This window comes from Mastacembelus armatus, chromosome 8, assembly GCF_900324485.2.
Source record: "Mastacembelus armatus chromosome 8, fMasArm1.2, whole genome shotgun sequence".
Taxonomy (NCBI): domain Eukaryota; kingdom Metazoa; phylum Chordata; class Actinopteri; order Synbranchiformes; family Mastacembelidae; genus Mastacembelus; species Mastacembelus armatus.
Genome location: NC_046640.1, coordinates 2906112 through 2919289, shown reverse-complemented (window position 1 = coordinate 2919289; position 13178 = coordinate 2906112). Strand labels below are relative to the sequence as shown.

General features: G+C 39.4%; 1 protein-coding gene across 2 annotated transcripts in view; it reads right to left on the bottom strand.

The window, feature by feature from the left end:
- The window catches only part of smg1 (SMG1 nonsense mediated mRNA decay associated PI3K related kinase), a 104930-nt gene that overhangs the window by 60743 nt on the left and 31009 nt on the right, over positions 1–13178 (bottom strand). For both annotated transcript variants that reach the window (XM_026325613.1, XM_026325610.1), the window contains exons 16-26: positions 10630–10748; positions 10392–10479; positions 9665–9766; positions 8417–8557; positions 7587–7804; positions 4664–4863; positions 4321–4482; positions 3014–3168; positions 2586–2719; positions 2094–2405; positions 1755–1896 (exon numbers count right to left, since the gene is read on the bottom strand). In XM_026325613.1, coding sequence (XP_026181398.1) covers positions 1755–1896; positions 2094–2405; positions 2586–2719; positions 3014–3168; positions 4321–4482; positions 4664–4863; positions 7587–7804; positions 8417–8557; positions 9665–9766; positions 10392–10479; positions 10630–10748 — 1773 coding nt within the window. The remainder of the gene's footprint in view (positions 1–1754; positions 1897–2093; positions 2406–2585; positions 2720–3013; positions 3169–4320; positions 4483–4663; positions 4864–7586; positions 7805–8416; positions 8558–9664; positions 9767–10391; positions 10480–10629; positions 10749–13178) is intronic.

Genomic DNA, 13178 nt, shown 5'->3' with positions numbered 1-13178 from the left:
GCAATGAGAAAAGTAATCATCTTGGTTTTGTTAAAAAGTGCTTCTGAGTCATGACAGCCAGTTTAAAAGCAGTGGGATCAATAAGTCAAAATAACAACTACACACGTGAACAAAATTATGGCTACCCTACTATTAAATAAAAGAACAACCCACAATGGTCACTTAAATAACTTGAAACTGACAAAGTAATAATAAATATTTTTGCTGAAAATAACTAATGCAGCATGGTGGCTGAGTGGTTAGCACTGTTGCCTCACAGCAAGAAGGTCGTGGGTTTGCAACCCGGCCTTTCTTGTGTTGAGTTTGCATGTTCTCCCTGTGCTTGCGATGGTTTGCTCTGGGTACTCCGGTTTCCTCCCACAGACCAAAAACATGCATCTTAGGTTGATTGGTGAATCTAAATTGGCCGTAGGAGTGAGTGCGAGTGTGTAAGTTGTCTGCCTTTGTGTGTCTATATGTGGCCCTGCGATGAACTGGTGACCTCACCTTCCACCCGAGAGACAGCTGCGATAGGCTCCCAGCAGGTATGGAAAATGGATGGATGGATGGAATAACTAATGAAAATCAGATACTGCTTTTGAATGCTTCTGCATGTTTCAGCTCTTTCCAAAGATGTTCAATAGGATTTAGATCAGTGCTCATAGAAGGCCACTGAGAATAGTCCAGTGTTTTGTTCTTAGCCATTCTAGAGTGTTTTAGCTGTGTGTTTTGGGTTATTATCCCGTTGAAGAACCCATGACCTGCAACTGAGACCAAGTTTTCTAACACTGGGCAGCACATTTCGTTCCAGAATGTCTTGATAGTCTTGAAATTTCATTGTACCTGCACATATAATAAAGCCTGTGCCACATGCAGCAAAGCAGCCACAGAACATAACCAAGCCTCCGACATGTTTCACAGTAGGTACCAGTGATCTTTTTGTATGCTTCATTTTTGCATCTGAACAGCTGATGCGACTTGCCAAAAAACTCCAGTTCTCATCTGTCCAAAGGGCATTTTCCCAGAAGCTTTCTGGCTTCTCAAACTCCAGTCTCTCTTTTATATAATTTATTTTCAACATTGGAGTCCTCCTCAGTCATCTTCCATTAAGTCCACTTAGGCTCAAACAGTGATGGTTGGTGAGATCTGATGTACCCTGACCTTGGAGTTCACTCTTCGATTAGACATCAATAACATGCTTGTCTATAATTTTCTTTCTAATCTCCTGAGACAGCTCTTTCAGCTTTCTGTGGTCCATGTTCAGTGTGGTACACACCATGACACCAATCAGCACAGTCACTACTTTTCACCCTTTAAATAGGCTGACTGACTGATTACAAGTTTGAAGACACCTGTGATGCTAATTACAGCTACAATTACAACTGTAGTTTAACACATCCCTATGGTCAAATTCTTTTCAATCTTTTCTAGGCGTACCATTATTTTTGTCCAGGCCAATTTAATTTGTTTTAAATACTTCTCCTGAACCACAATTCAAAAGCAATGTCTCATTTTCATTAGTTAATTTTCACTAAATTTATTTATTATTACTTCTGTCAGTTTAAAGTTATTTCAGTGACTACTGTGGGTTTTTTTTCTTTAATGGAAGAATACCAACAATTTTGACCATGTCTGTAGGATGGTTGAACACATTGTGGTCTAACAGCAAACTAGTTCTGTTCAATCATAACCAAACAATAGTAACATAACTCGCTGAACCCTTCAGGACCTGATTGTGGTTTCCATTTCCAATATACCTTATTGACTATACTCACTCTGTATGGACTGTGGTTCTCTGCTCCTGCTGTTGATTGGCTTTTGTCATGGCACTAACAGCACTCCGAAGGAGCTGCACCTCAATGGCTCTCTGCAGTTCAGTAGGATCTGGACTCGTGGTGGGAAGAAGCCTCTTCAGATCTGAAAGAGACAAACCAAAACCAGAATGTGAAATTTCTAAGGGCTAAATAATGTCTATGAATCATTGTTACTTTAGTGGCTTTACTGACCAAGTATTTTGGACACACAAGTAATCTGACTCAAGTCAGTGTTACAAGTGTTTCTCACAATATGAGATTGAAAACTACCTTATTTTTACTCCCATATAATATACTTACCCAGCTTGTCCTTGCCATTATAAAGCAAGCTGTAGTCCTCTCCAGGCAGCAGCTCCAGCTGAGCCCCACATTCTGCCAAATCTCCCTCCTCAAAGCGGCTCAGAGCCTGGATGTAGTTGAAATCTGTCCTCAAGCCGATGCTAACTGGATTGGTGGAGTTCTGTTTGAGGGCATGGACTGTGGCCTGCCACTCCTTAACAGAGGCCCAATCACAGAGTGCCACATAACACTGACATGCTTTGCCAGCCAGGAAATTGATCACCTCAGAAGAGAACTCACTGGACTTCAACAGCAGAGTCTTCCTGTTGTCACCTTCTCCGAGGAATGCGAAAAGAAAAAAAAGAAAAAGAAAAAAAGACATCACTTTGAGCAGGAGTCCTAAGATTCTGAATCCTGTAGTGATTAGTTTCAATTTTGACTTAAGTGCAAACAAGAGGAACCAGAATGCTTTTATTTAATGATAGTTGGACTGTATTGATAGTTGATGTTTACCATTGCTGGTGTGCTTGGGGCTGCTTGTATTGTTGGAGAGTTTGAGCAGACAGCATTCAGAGCTTTTGATGCTGCAGTCCATCCCTGTGACTGCAGAGAGCTGATCTTGATATTCTAGTGCTGCCTTCTCAAACCTACACACGTAAACACTTTAATATTAGAGGATAAACTTCTAACAAAATTAATTATACACAGATTTGTGGATGTGAAACATGTCACTGAGTTGAACCCCTGTGGAGATTCACATTCATTCAGACCATGATACATTTAAAGTGCTTCAAACTAGTGCTTTCAAACTAGAATTGACTGAGGTTCATGAAGACAGTTAACTTCTCATTCAAGTAGCTTATTCAGTTCTGACTGACTAGTAAGTCCCAGCTGCCAATTTCAGCACTTCAGACACGTTGAGTTTAGGTGACGTTGCTTACCGCCCCTCAGCTTGCAAGGCAACTGATGACAGCCAGCCCAGACTCCTGCCAGTAGTTAAAAAGCTCCAGGCTGCCAGGCCCTGAATGGCCTCAGGACAACGTAGCTCACAAAGAGCCTCCACCAGCAACATTAGAGGAATCTCCAGCTCTGTACCCTGACAAGCACACCAAAACAAATTATTCTTTTAAGCAGATGATACTATGAAATAACCAAATACATATATAGTGCATTGTCATGTGCAGTTTCGGGCATCTGATTAGGATGGCTCCTGGATGACTTCCAATGGAGAGTTTCTGGGAAGGTCCAACTTGTAGGAGGTTCCAGAGCAGACCAAGACGACACTGGTGAGATTATCGTATTTTCTGGACTATAAATTGCAATTGTATTTTTTACTCTTCTGGCTTGTCCTGCAACTTATACAGCAAAGCGACTTATATGTGTATATTTATAGTAAGGAGTCACTAGCATTAGATGGCACTCTTGACTCAAATGAAGATAATATTGTACCACCAAAGAAGTAAAAACGTTTGTTAATGCTAAACTGTAACTCCTAGTGTAACAACTGAAAATGCTGCCCAAAAGTAATCATTATACAGCAGATTTGACAGTGCAGGTAAAGTCTGCAGCTGAAACAAAATTTGGAGTGAGGGTTGGCATTCAGCCAACCTGAGATGCGTTGCTTCATCTCCCCCTACCCTGGCGTTGGCACAGTTGTTTAATGTTACTTGACACGGATGAATAAAACGTTTTTTTCTGTTCAACAAGGTTGTTTCTGCTAAACATATACTCCGGTTTGACTTATAGTCTCCAAAATACAGTATATATCTCATCTGGCCTGGGAATGACTCAGGATTCCCTAGGAAGAGTTGGACATTGTGGCTGGGGAACTTATGGCCACCATATCCTGATCCTGGTGAAAAGGTGGAAATGGATGGGTAGACAGTACATTGCAGATGCTGTCATTTCAATTGTAGAGTAGGGCAGCCAATAGAGACCATTTTTCTAATGACTAATTGAATTAAAATATTTTATCGATTATCTGACTGATCAAATGACAAATTTTCCTGCAAGAAAATACATTTGACCATTTATGTCATTTTATTTTGACCAATTAACTTACATGCTTACAGATATAATTGTTCAAACTACTCACATACTTTCAAAGCTGTAATTATTTGAAAACTTTTACAATTACATAACATCTTTTGAAAGTGAGTTTGACTCTTAAGACTTTGCTGCAACTGCTATGATTTTCTGGAACTGTAACAATGTAGTGTTGTACATATGACTGTGTTTCTGAACTGACCTGGATGCTGCTGCTCTTAATCTCTGTAAGCAGGTCAAAACCGTGTCGAATGGTTACTGCTGGTTGGCCAGAGAGAAGTCCAACCCTCATCAGTGCCAGGCGGATTCTTGTCAGCCAGTCTTGGCATGTCTGGCGGTTGGTGTAAAAGAATGTTCTGATGCCCTAAGACAGATGAGCACAGGGCAGATAATATTACGAAAGAGATACTTTACAATTGGTTGCTTCTCTGAACCTGCTTTAATGAGTGCTTGAGTGCTACTCAAATTACGTTATCCACTTCTCCTTGACCATAATAATTTTAAACACTTGGGGTAATGGGGTTTGGAGCTTTTTATAGGCACACCTTAGGTGGGGCAGTGAGAGCATTGGCACATCCCTCATAAGCATTGTACATTAGCTTCTCCAGGTTCTCGAGGTACTGCAGCAGCAGAGAGAGACGGAGCTGATTGGAGTGATGGCCATCCCCATCACCTCCAGCACCAGCCCATGCTCCGAGGTCCTGCTCTGGGTTGAGGCTGTGGGCAGCCAGACTCCGAATCATACCTGAAACACAAGGATAAAAGAGAATAATAAGGAAATGCTGAGTGGCACCAGGTTTATGTCCATCTTGGGATTTGCATTGCATGTGTACACTAGATAGCATTATTTCTTATCTTTCTACTGTCAACTATCTGATGAATAAATTACACAAAATATTTAAATATTTGAAATTATAAGTGAAGGCCTTTGTAGGTTGAAAACTGTATATAAGTGGTTAATGCACATTTAAAAAAAAACCCAGGCCTACTTTTTAAAACTCTTCTAAAAAAATTGCATACCCATATTGAAATGAGTATATCTCTGCAACGACAAGGTCTATTTGAATACTTTTGGTCTCATATTGAAGAGAACACTTGTGAGATTTGTTCAGATGTGTAAGTATCACTATATGTGTTACTGGTGAGGAGTAAATGAAGATGGCACAGAGCAAAAACAAAAAATGTATCCTCGCCAAGAAAAAAAAAAAAAAAGCAGTATTATAATATCTCTTTAGAATAATGCTGCAATAGCCCTAAAGCTTTATGAAATTATAATAAAACATAACATTGTCTATGCAATAGTTTAATATGATAAACTGAAGCAGAATAAAATTAGAGAGGTTTTAGTACGGTAAAATCCAGGATCTCCACAACGGATTGGCCGATTTCTGTGATTAACACCTCGTTTGAATTGTTAGAGCTATAGTCGCCAAAATGAGATTGGCAGCATCATCAGCCAATCAGAATCTGTCAAACGCTGTGAGGGAGGGAGGCCAGGCTGTTGCACTGGGAGGTGTTACATTTCTCTCTAGGTCCTAGACTGCGCAGAAATGCCCGGAATGATTTTAATGTAACACAGGCATCAGCAAAACGACCAAGGTAAGATCAACTTTTACAGTTTGGCAAAGGAATTTCTGCTGTTGCTGTGTTTTGGCTTCTATCTTTTGAATGCTTTATTATACTGTGTTTTTACGCACATCTTCAGAATCTGTGGAGTCTCCACTTTCATTTGTGCATATTGTACATATTGCATAAAGTACAGTAGCAGTAGACCCGGAATTGTGGTGAGTGGGTTGATACGGTGGTGGTGTATGGACTTTAATATTTAATGATTCATTTAGTTGTGTTTGGAGCCTGTAAAGAAGGTTTATATAGTCTTCTTGCCCAGGCTCTCTTGTTTGATTTGAAGTGGAACATCACTATATTCTGTCGGTGTTACTGCATTGTTTCACGTCCTATTTATTAACCCTCTGGGCTCTGAGGGTGTTTTGGGGCCCTGGACAAGTTTTGACATGTCCTGACATTTGTGCTTTAAGTTGCTTTTAAACATATTAATGGCTAAAGTCTGATAACACTAATCAGCACAAACTTACCTACAATAATTTGTGAGCAGCAACTTTATACAAGATTGTGTTTTTGAGAAAACAGTGTTTATGCATGGTTAGTGCAAAAAAAATAAATAAATAAAATAAAAATTTTTTAGTCACTGAAATAAGGCCTTGAAACACAAACAGAACATTGGTTCACAAGACTTTTGAAAACTGCATCTTGTAGGTTAAAGTGTTTGCAGTGATGTAAAAGTCATCTTGTTCACTCATTCACAGTAAACAATACACACTGATTTAAATTTTCTAAGACACTTTTTGTTTAGAAAGGGCATATGCAGGAAGGTGTGTCTGAGAATGAATAGTCATGTGATTTACCTGAGAAGACAAAAGACGCACTCAACGACCAGACAAAGACGCGCATAATGAGCCTTTCAGTCAATGTAGCTAAGAGGGGATTAGGGCAGCACAATACAAAACAATGAGGAGCCAAATGTTCGTCATTTGAGTCGCGTTTTTACTCTGAGGACAAAGTAAACTATTTGTCTCTGTGTGGAATATAAGAAACGCTTCTTCACCTGCGTAACGCGCCATCATCCAAACATGCACAAAAAGTGAGTAAATTCTATGATGAAGTTTGACGTTTTGTTATGTAATTTCTCGGGGGTGTGCTCCATATTACCTGGTTCACCTGAGATTATTCACATGTGAACAGTGAGAGTACAAGGCGGGACCGCATTACCTGCAATGAGGTGAGACAGGAAAAAACAGACTTCCTACGTTCATACGGATGAAATAAAAAGTGATGATTTGTTTTCGACTTGAATTGTTTCACTTAAAAGAAAACATTTCAAGCCTTCTAGCCATATAATTCTTATTTTTATAAGCCAAGTATTCACTGAGATTGTGGTTGTTTTATTTACGCGTCTGTGAAGAGAAATGGCAGAGACAGAAAAGTCCAAGAGCGCACCCTGTCGGCTTTCTTTATTTAAAAAAAGCACAATGTTTTGTTGTTATTATGATGGTATACCACTAAAACTAGACCCTTTACAGATTTGAATGATATATTTCTTTTATCTGTACGATCAGAATTGACGGAGTAATTTAAGTTTGTTTCGGCCTTATCAGGAAAAGACGCGTCAAAACGCGCCGGCGCGTGCGTCGACCCCAGAGGGTTAAGTTTGTTTCGGCGTTATCAGGAGAAGATGCATCAAAACGCGCCGGCGCGTTCCCAGAGGGTTAATCGGTCCACAAAATCCCCCCAAATTTTGGGACTTTTATATTATCAATACCAAATGTATACTGAGGTGTTCTTCTCACAAAATGCTGCTATCATGCAATATTAATACACAAAAAAGCCTTGAAAAAAATAAATGTTCCAGTCACAGTGGAAAAAGAAAAAAAACTGATCTTATTCTTGTACCTTCAATGGTTTGGAATGTGTCTTGAGCTCGGCCCAGGGGTGTCCGGAGTTTGGACAGTACAGTGAACTGTGCGGCCTCCCACACTGCCCATTGCCACAGGACAACCTCACTTTTCAGCAGTGCACGTGGCACTACACCTGGCTTGCTGCCATCTATACCTCCTCGTTTCTCAAGCCGCTGGCAGCTGTAGTACAGTCGTTCCAGCCAGGGATCCTTCCTGTAGATACAGGGATATCAAAGGTGGAAAATTTCCATTACACTTTCTGGTAAGCAGTCATTATGACATTCACAGAGTGGCACAAATTGGCACCATGTTACAGTGCACAAACATTAACAAGATTCAGAGAACAGGACAACTGCAGAAGGACAAGCTGAAATCCATTACCATGGCTGACATAATCATACACCCTTTGATGCATCGTGCCATAACTCATAACTAAAAAAAGTTTTACACTATAATATATTCTGTATATTTAAAAGGCATCCACCTACTATGAACCATGTGTGAAACAAGATGAAAGTCAACTAAGATTTAAAAAAAAAAAAAAAAAAAAGTAGTAGAGTTCCCATTTTGAGAGGCAGCCATCTCAAAATGAGTAATGTTATTAATTAACAAAAATAAAAATTTAAGAAAGTCTTCACTACTATCTGCTAGAAGATTCAGTGAGAGGTTGTTTGGGGTTTAATACAGCAACTATATTTGTATAGCTACTATACAAAGATGGTCTGATTTGCAATTTTTATCCCCGGGACTGTAAAACGAAAGAGGTTGATAACAGCTTTGATCTAAATTCTACACATCTTATCCCTCTCTTACTGTGATGCATACCCTCCACGGTGCAGGACTCCATATAAAATAAAGCTGATTAGGTCACTAAAGTCCTGGGGATGGAAGGTGCTGCTTGATGCTTGGCTCATGTGGTGACGGATGGCCAGAGAAATCTCCCTCATCTCAGGATGGCTGTGGTTACTGTGGAAAGATACAATGTACACACAAGCACACAATCATTACTAAAGGCATACACACAACCATGTGACTGACTAAAATTATGTTATGTTTTTAATTTGCAGTAAATCTTAAGATTATTATAATAAAAATTGAAAAATTTGGAAAGAAATTACTTCTATCAGAACACGTTTTCTTTCAGTTTGAACTTATTATATATGCCCTGATCAGGCACAGCATTAAAAACTCGTGCTGAATATTGTTATTCACAGTGCCCCCTGTTGGCTTGCTTTCTTCCGTTTGTGCTTCCTGGTGTCATACTCTCCCCAAGTAGATGACACATATGCACCCTGCTTTTTCAGCTATTTCTGCTTGTCTGTGTAATAGGACCATTGCCCTGTTTTTCCACTGTCCTTCCTTGGACCATTTTCTGGCAGATACTGACCACTGCACACTAGGAATCTGCCACAGCATTGTTTTGGAGATACTCTAATCCACTCATCTACATCACCGTTTGACCAATGTAAAATTCACTCAAATCCTTACATTTGCCTATTTTTCCTGCTTTCAACACAACTATTTCAAGAACTGACTAGTTACTTGCTGCCTTCTACTCTATATCCCACCACTTAACAGGTGATATTGTAACTTCTCCCACAAGTGGTTTTTAACATTGTAGGTCATGGGGTCTAATTATTTAGTATTCAGATTTTGTGCATTGTGTCCTGCCACATCATAATCTCTCACACCGTAGCAAATAAATAAATGAAAATAAAATAAAGGAAATAAAGACAGAAGACCAATTATTATCCTTTTCTATATAAGTTATGGTTGACTAAAGAAATTTCTACTCCTACTTCCTCCAGTTCCTTTTCAGGACTGCATAAGAGATCCTAGGTCACCTTAGAGATGTAATCACCTCAGCGTGTCGTTGAGCGAGCTGTTATGGACTAAAACTGACAGTAGTTATATTTAAAAAAATAAAAATAAAAAGCTATACCGTTAGCCTTGCCTAGCCTAGATTAATTAACAGAATTATGTGTTTTTGCTGTTAGTGGATTAGGGTTTCACATTGCGGCACATCAGCCCCCTCCAAATGTAGATCATCTTCAGTGGCACATTAAGTCTTACCTCAAAGCCACATCAAGCGGGATTGTCCTGAGCAGCTTGCCATAGGCTTGCCTCACCCTCACTGTTGAATGGACCAGCTGGACTCTGCACACGTCCACACACCTAACAACAAACACATAACATAAAACAGGGAGCTGCTGTCCTAGGTCTTTCCAATATCTGCAGCAAAGTACAGAAAAATAAGAAAACTAATTGACAAATCAAATTTTAAATATTGTCTGAAAATACCCCTTTAACCCCGAGACCAATTTTAATCACTTTGCTCGAAAAACTGTTCAGAAGCGGAATGATTTGAATGTCACATAAAACAGGTCTAAGGATTTAGCAGTAAAATACACTTTTCCACACCAAAACCAAAAATTTTATAGCTATTGTTAGGCAATGTGATTTTCTGCTGTTTTTTGGCTTCTGTCTCTGATGCTTTGTTGTACCATGTTTTTGCTCATCTTAAGAATCTATGGAGTGTCTGCTTTCAGCTGAGGTGCACATTGTGTGTTTTGCATAAAGTGCCAAAGCAGTAGAGCGGTGCGGTGTGAAGTAATTCATTTGAGTTGTGTTTGGGGCATGTAAAAAAAGGTTTATATGTTCTTGTAGCCCAGGTTCTGCTGTTTAATATCACTATATTCTTTTGAGATTGGTGCATCATTTCATGCGGTGTTTGCTAGCTGCTCCTTTAAGTCCCCAGTTTGGGGATGCTTGGGTTCAAGCATGTGTGCGTTATATTTACCTCTGTAACAGCTCTGTAGACAGAGATGAAGAGAGGACCTGTAAGCTGTGGCAGGTCTGAAGGCAGATACTTTGATCTTCATTCAGAGCTATAAAGTCAAAATAAAGGAAAAAAAAAAAAAAAAAAAAAACCAACAACATTAATGATGAATAAAGTTTAAACATTACAGTTACATAGCTTGGTAGCCTGTGGAAAACACAAAAGTCTTTGGTGGAAAAGCTGGAATTATGGGGCTCACCATTGGCCAGCAGACCTTTACAGAACTTGTGGAAGGAGGGCAGGGAGAAGAGTGGGCTATAGGTGTCTGACTTCTTCATCAGCACAGAGATTTCCTGAGCCCAGGTCAGCAGCAGCCTCCTAACACACCAATAAAGTTGTACAATAGCAATTAGATTCAGTAACATTTGAATCTTGCTAAATGCATTTTATATTTCTTCTTTTTTTAAACATTGCACTGTCACCCTTGCCAATGTCATGCAGACTTCTTTTTATGTAAACTAATAGACAATTCATTTTGAATTTATTGAATCTACAATGGAAACATTTGTCTGCATTTACTATACATGTATCATAAAACAGAATTAAAAGTTATTTTTATTTATCATATGTTAACATAAAAATCATATTATTCACACCTACATTGAATAGATCAAACATTCAACATTACAGGTTCAAAAAAAGTATGTGAACCATTGGATGACATAAAGAAAAGCTAACTGAAATTGGGAGTTGCCAAACCTCAGGTCCAATCAATGAAACCAGTTCAGAGATGTGGGTTAGAACTACTCTGAGTTATACAAAAAATAATGAGTTTGTTATTCAGACTAAGCATCTGCTTATTTGAACAATACATTGCAATCTCAGAAGATATATGCATAATGATTAATTAGTTGGGTATTTTTCAGTTTTAGACAGCTATTGTGACCCTGGTGCTAGATGTGTTATATGGTGACATAACATGCAACATGAATATATGTAGAGAAAGCTATTAATGGCATCCTTTTGTCCCCAAGCCACTCCTGTGGTGTCTTGGTTGTGTGCTTAGGGTCATTGTCATGTTGGAAGGTAAACCTTCTGCCCAGTCTGAGGCCCTGTGAGCTGAGAGAAAGGTTTTCATTGAGGATATCTCTGCTCCATTCAGCCACTCTGCCATAAAGCCCAAATCAGTGGAGGGCTGCAGTGATGGTTGTCCTCCTGGAACTTTGTCCCATCTCCACACAGGATCTCTGGAGCTCAGTCAGAGTGACCTTTAGGTTCTTGGTCACTTTTTACTAAGGCTCTTCTTCCACAATTCTTCAGTTTGGCTGAACAACCAGCTCTTGAAGAGCCCAGGTTGTGCCAAACGTCTTCCATTTGAGAATTATAGAGCCCGCTGTGCTCCTAGGAGCCTTCAGTACACAGAATTTTTTGTAGCCTTCCCCAGCTCTGTGCCTATCAACAATTTTGTCTGAGCTCTGCAGACAGTTCCTTTAACCTCATGACTTGGTTTTTGCTCTGATATGCATTGCCAGCCGTGAGACCTTCTATAAAGTTGTGTCTTTCGAAGTCACGTCCAATCAAATTAATTTACCACCGGTGGACTCCAATCAAGGTATAGAAACATTACAGCAATAATCAAGAGAAATGGGAGGCACCTGATCTAATTTTCACATTGTTGCAAAGTGTCTTAATACTTATAACTTATGTGATATTTCATTTCTTTTTTAAAAAGTTACAAACATTCCTAAAATTCTTTTTTCACTTTGTCATGTGGTACTGAGTGTAGATTAATGAGAAAAATATAAATTTAAACAATTGCAGTATCAAGCTGCTTCAAAATTGAAAAAAGTGAAGTTGAATACTTTCTGAATGCACGGTATATAAAATATGTCTGACTGCAGTCTGATGAATATCTATAGACTTTGAGACTACCCTGTAACCCTTCCTATCTACCTGCAAATCAGGAACTCTGGATCATAGGTCTTTCTAAGATCTCCTTTTTTTTTTTGCAAGGCAAGGCTCAGAACTGCTGCTTGGGAATAGCATACAGACAATGTCTGAGTGTTTTAATTAGGTCAAGATAATTCTACACCATACCTCCATTCTTGTTTCATTGATTGGACTCAAGGGTTGCTAACACCGGCCCTGTGATGAACTGGTGACCTGTCCAGGGTGTACCCCTGCCTTTAACCCAAAGATATCTGGGATAGACTCCGGCAGATCCCTGTGACCCTGGTTAGGAATAAGTGAGTATAAATGATGGATGGTTGCTAATAGCTGACTCCAGGGGGTATTATAGAAAGCAGGTTTAGTGAAAACTCAAAGTAGTTTAATCCTTATTTGAGGAGAAACGGTGTTTTGTTCCAGAAAGAGAAGAGAAATCAGTCAGTTACCACAGCAATTTAATCTGTGAAACTGACCTGCTCGCTGGCAGGTTTTCTTCAAGAAACTGAGTTTGTGTCTGCCCCCTCCTGTTGAGGAGGCCTGTCAGACAGGCCATTTCATTTCCTCATTCATACGGTTCATATCAAACTGCTGATGGGAGTGCACTCATTTTTAGAAGTTTGCATCAGGAGAAGCAGATAAAAGTCCTGATTACAAAGTAGTTGATCATTTAAATTTACTGACATGTCCTTTTTATGATCAATCAGTCATGCTGTCAGGACAGCAATTTCTCCTCATGCATACAATTTGGATTTATCACTTCAGAAAATCTATAGGCTGCACAGTCCCTTACTACAATGGCCTCCATGGTTAGGCCTATTAGAACAACTGTCATTTTGTTAATCAGATTACCTCCTGTCAGGC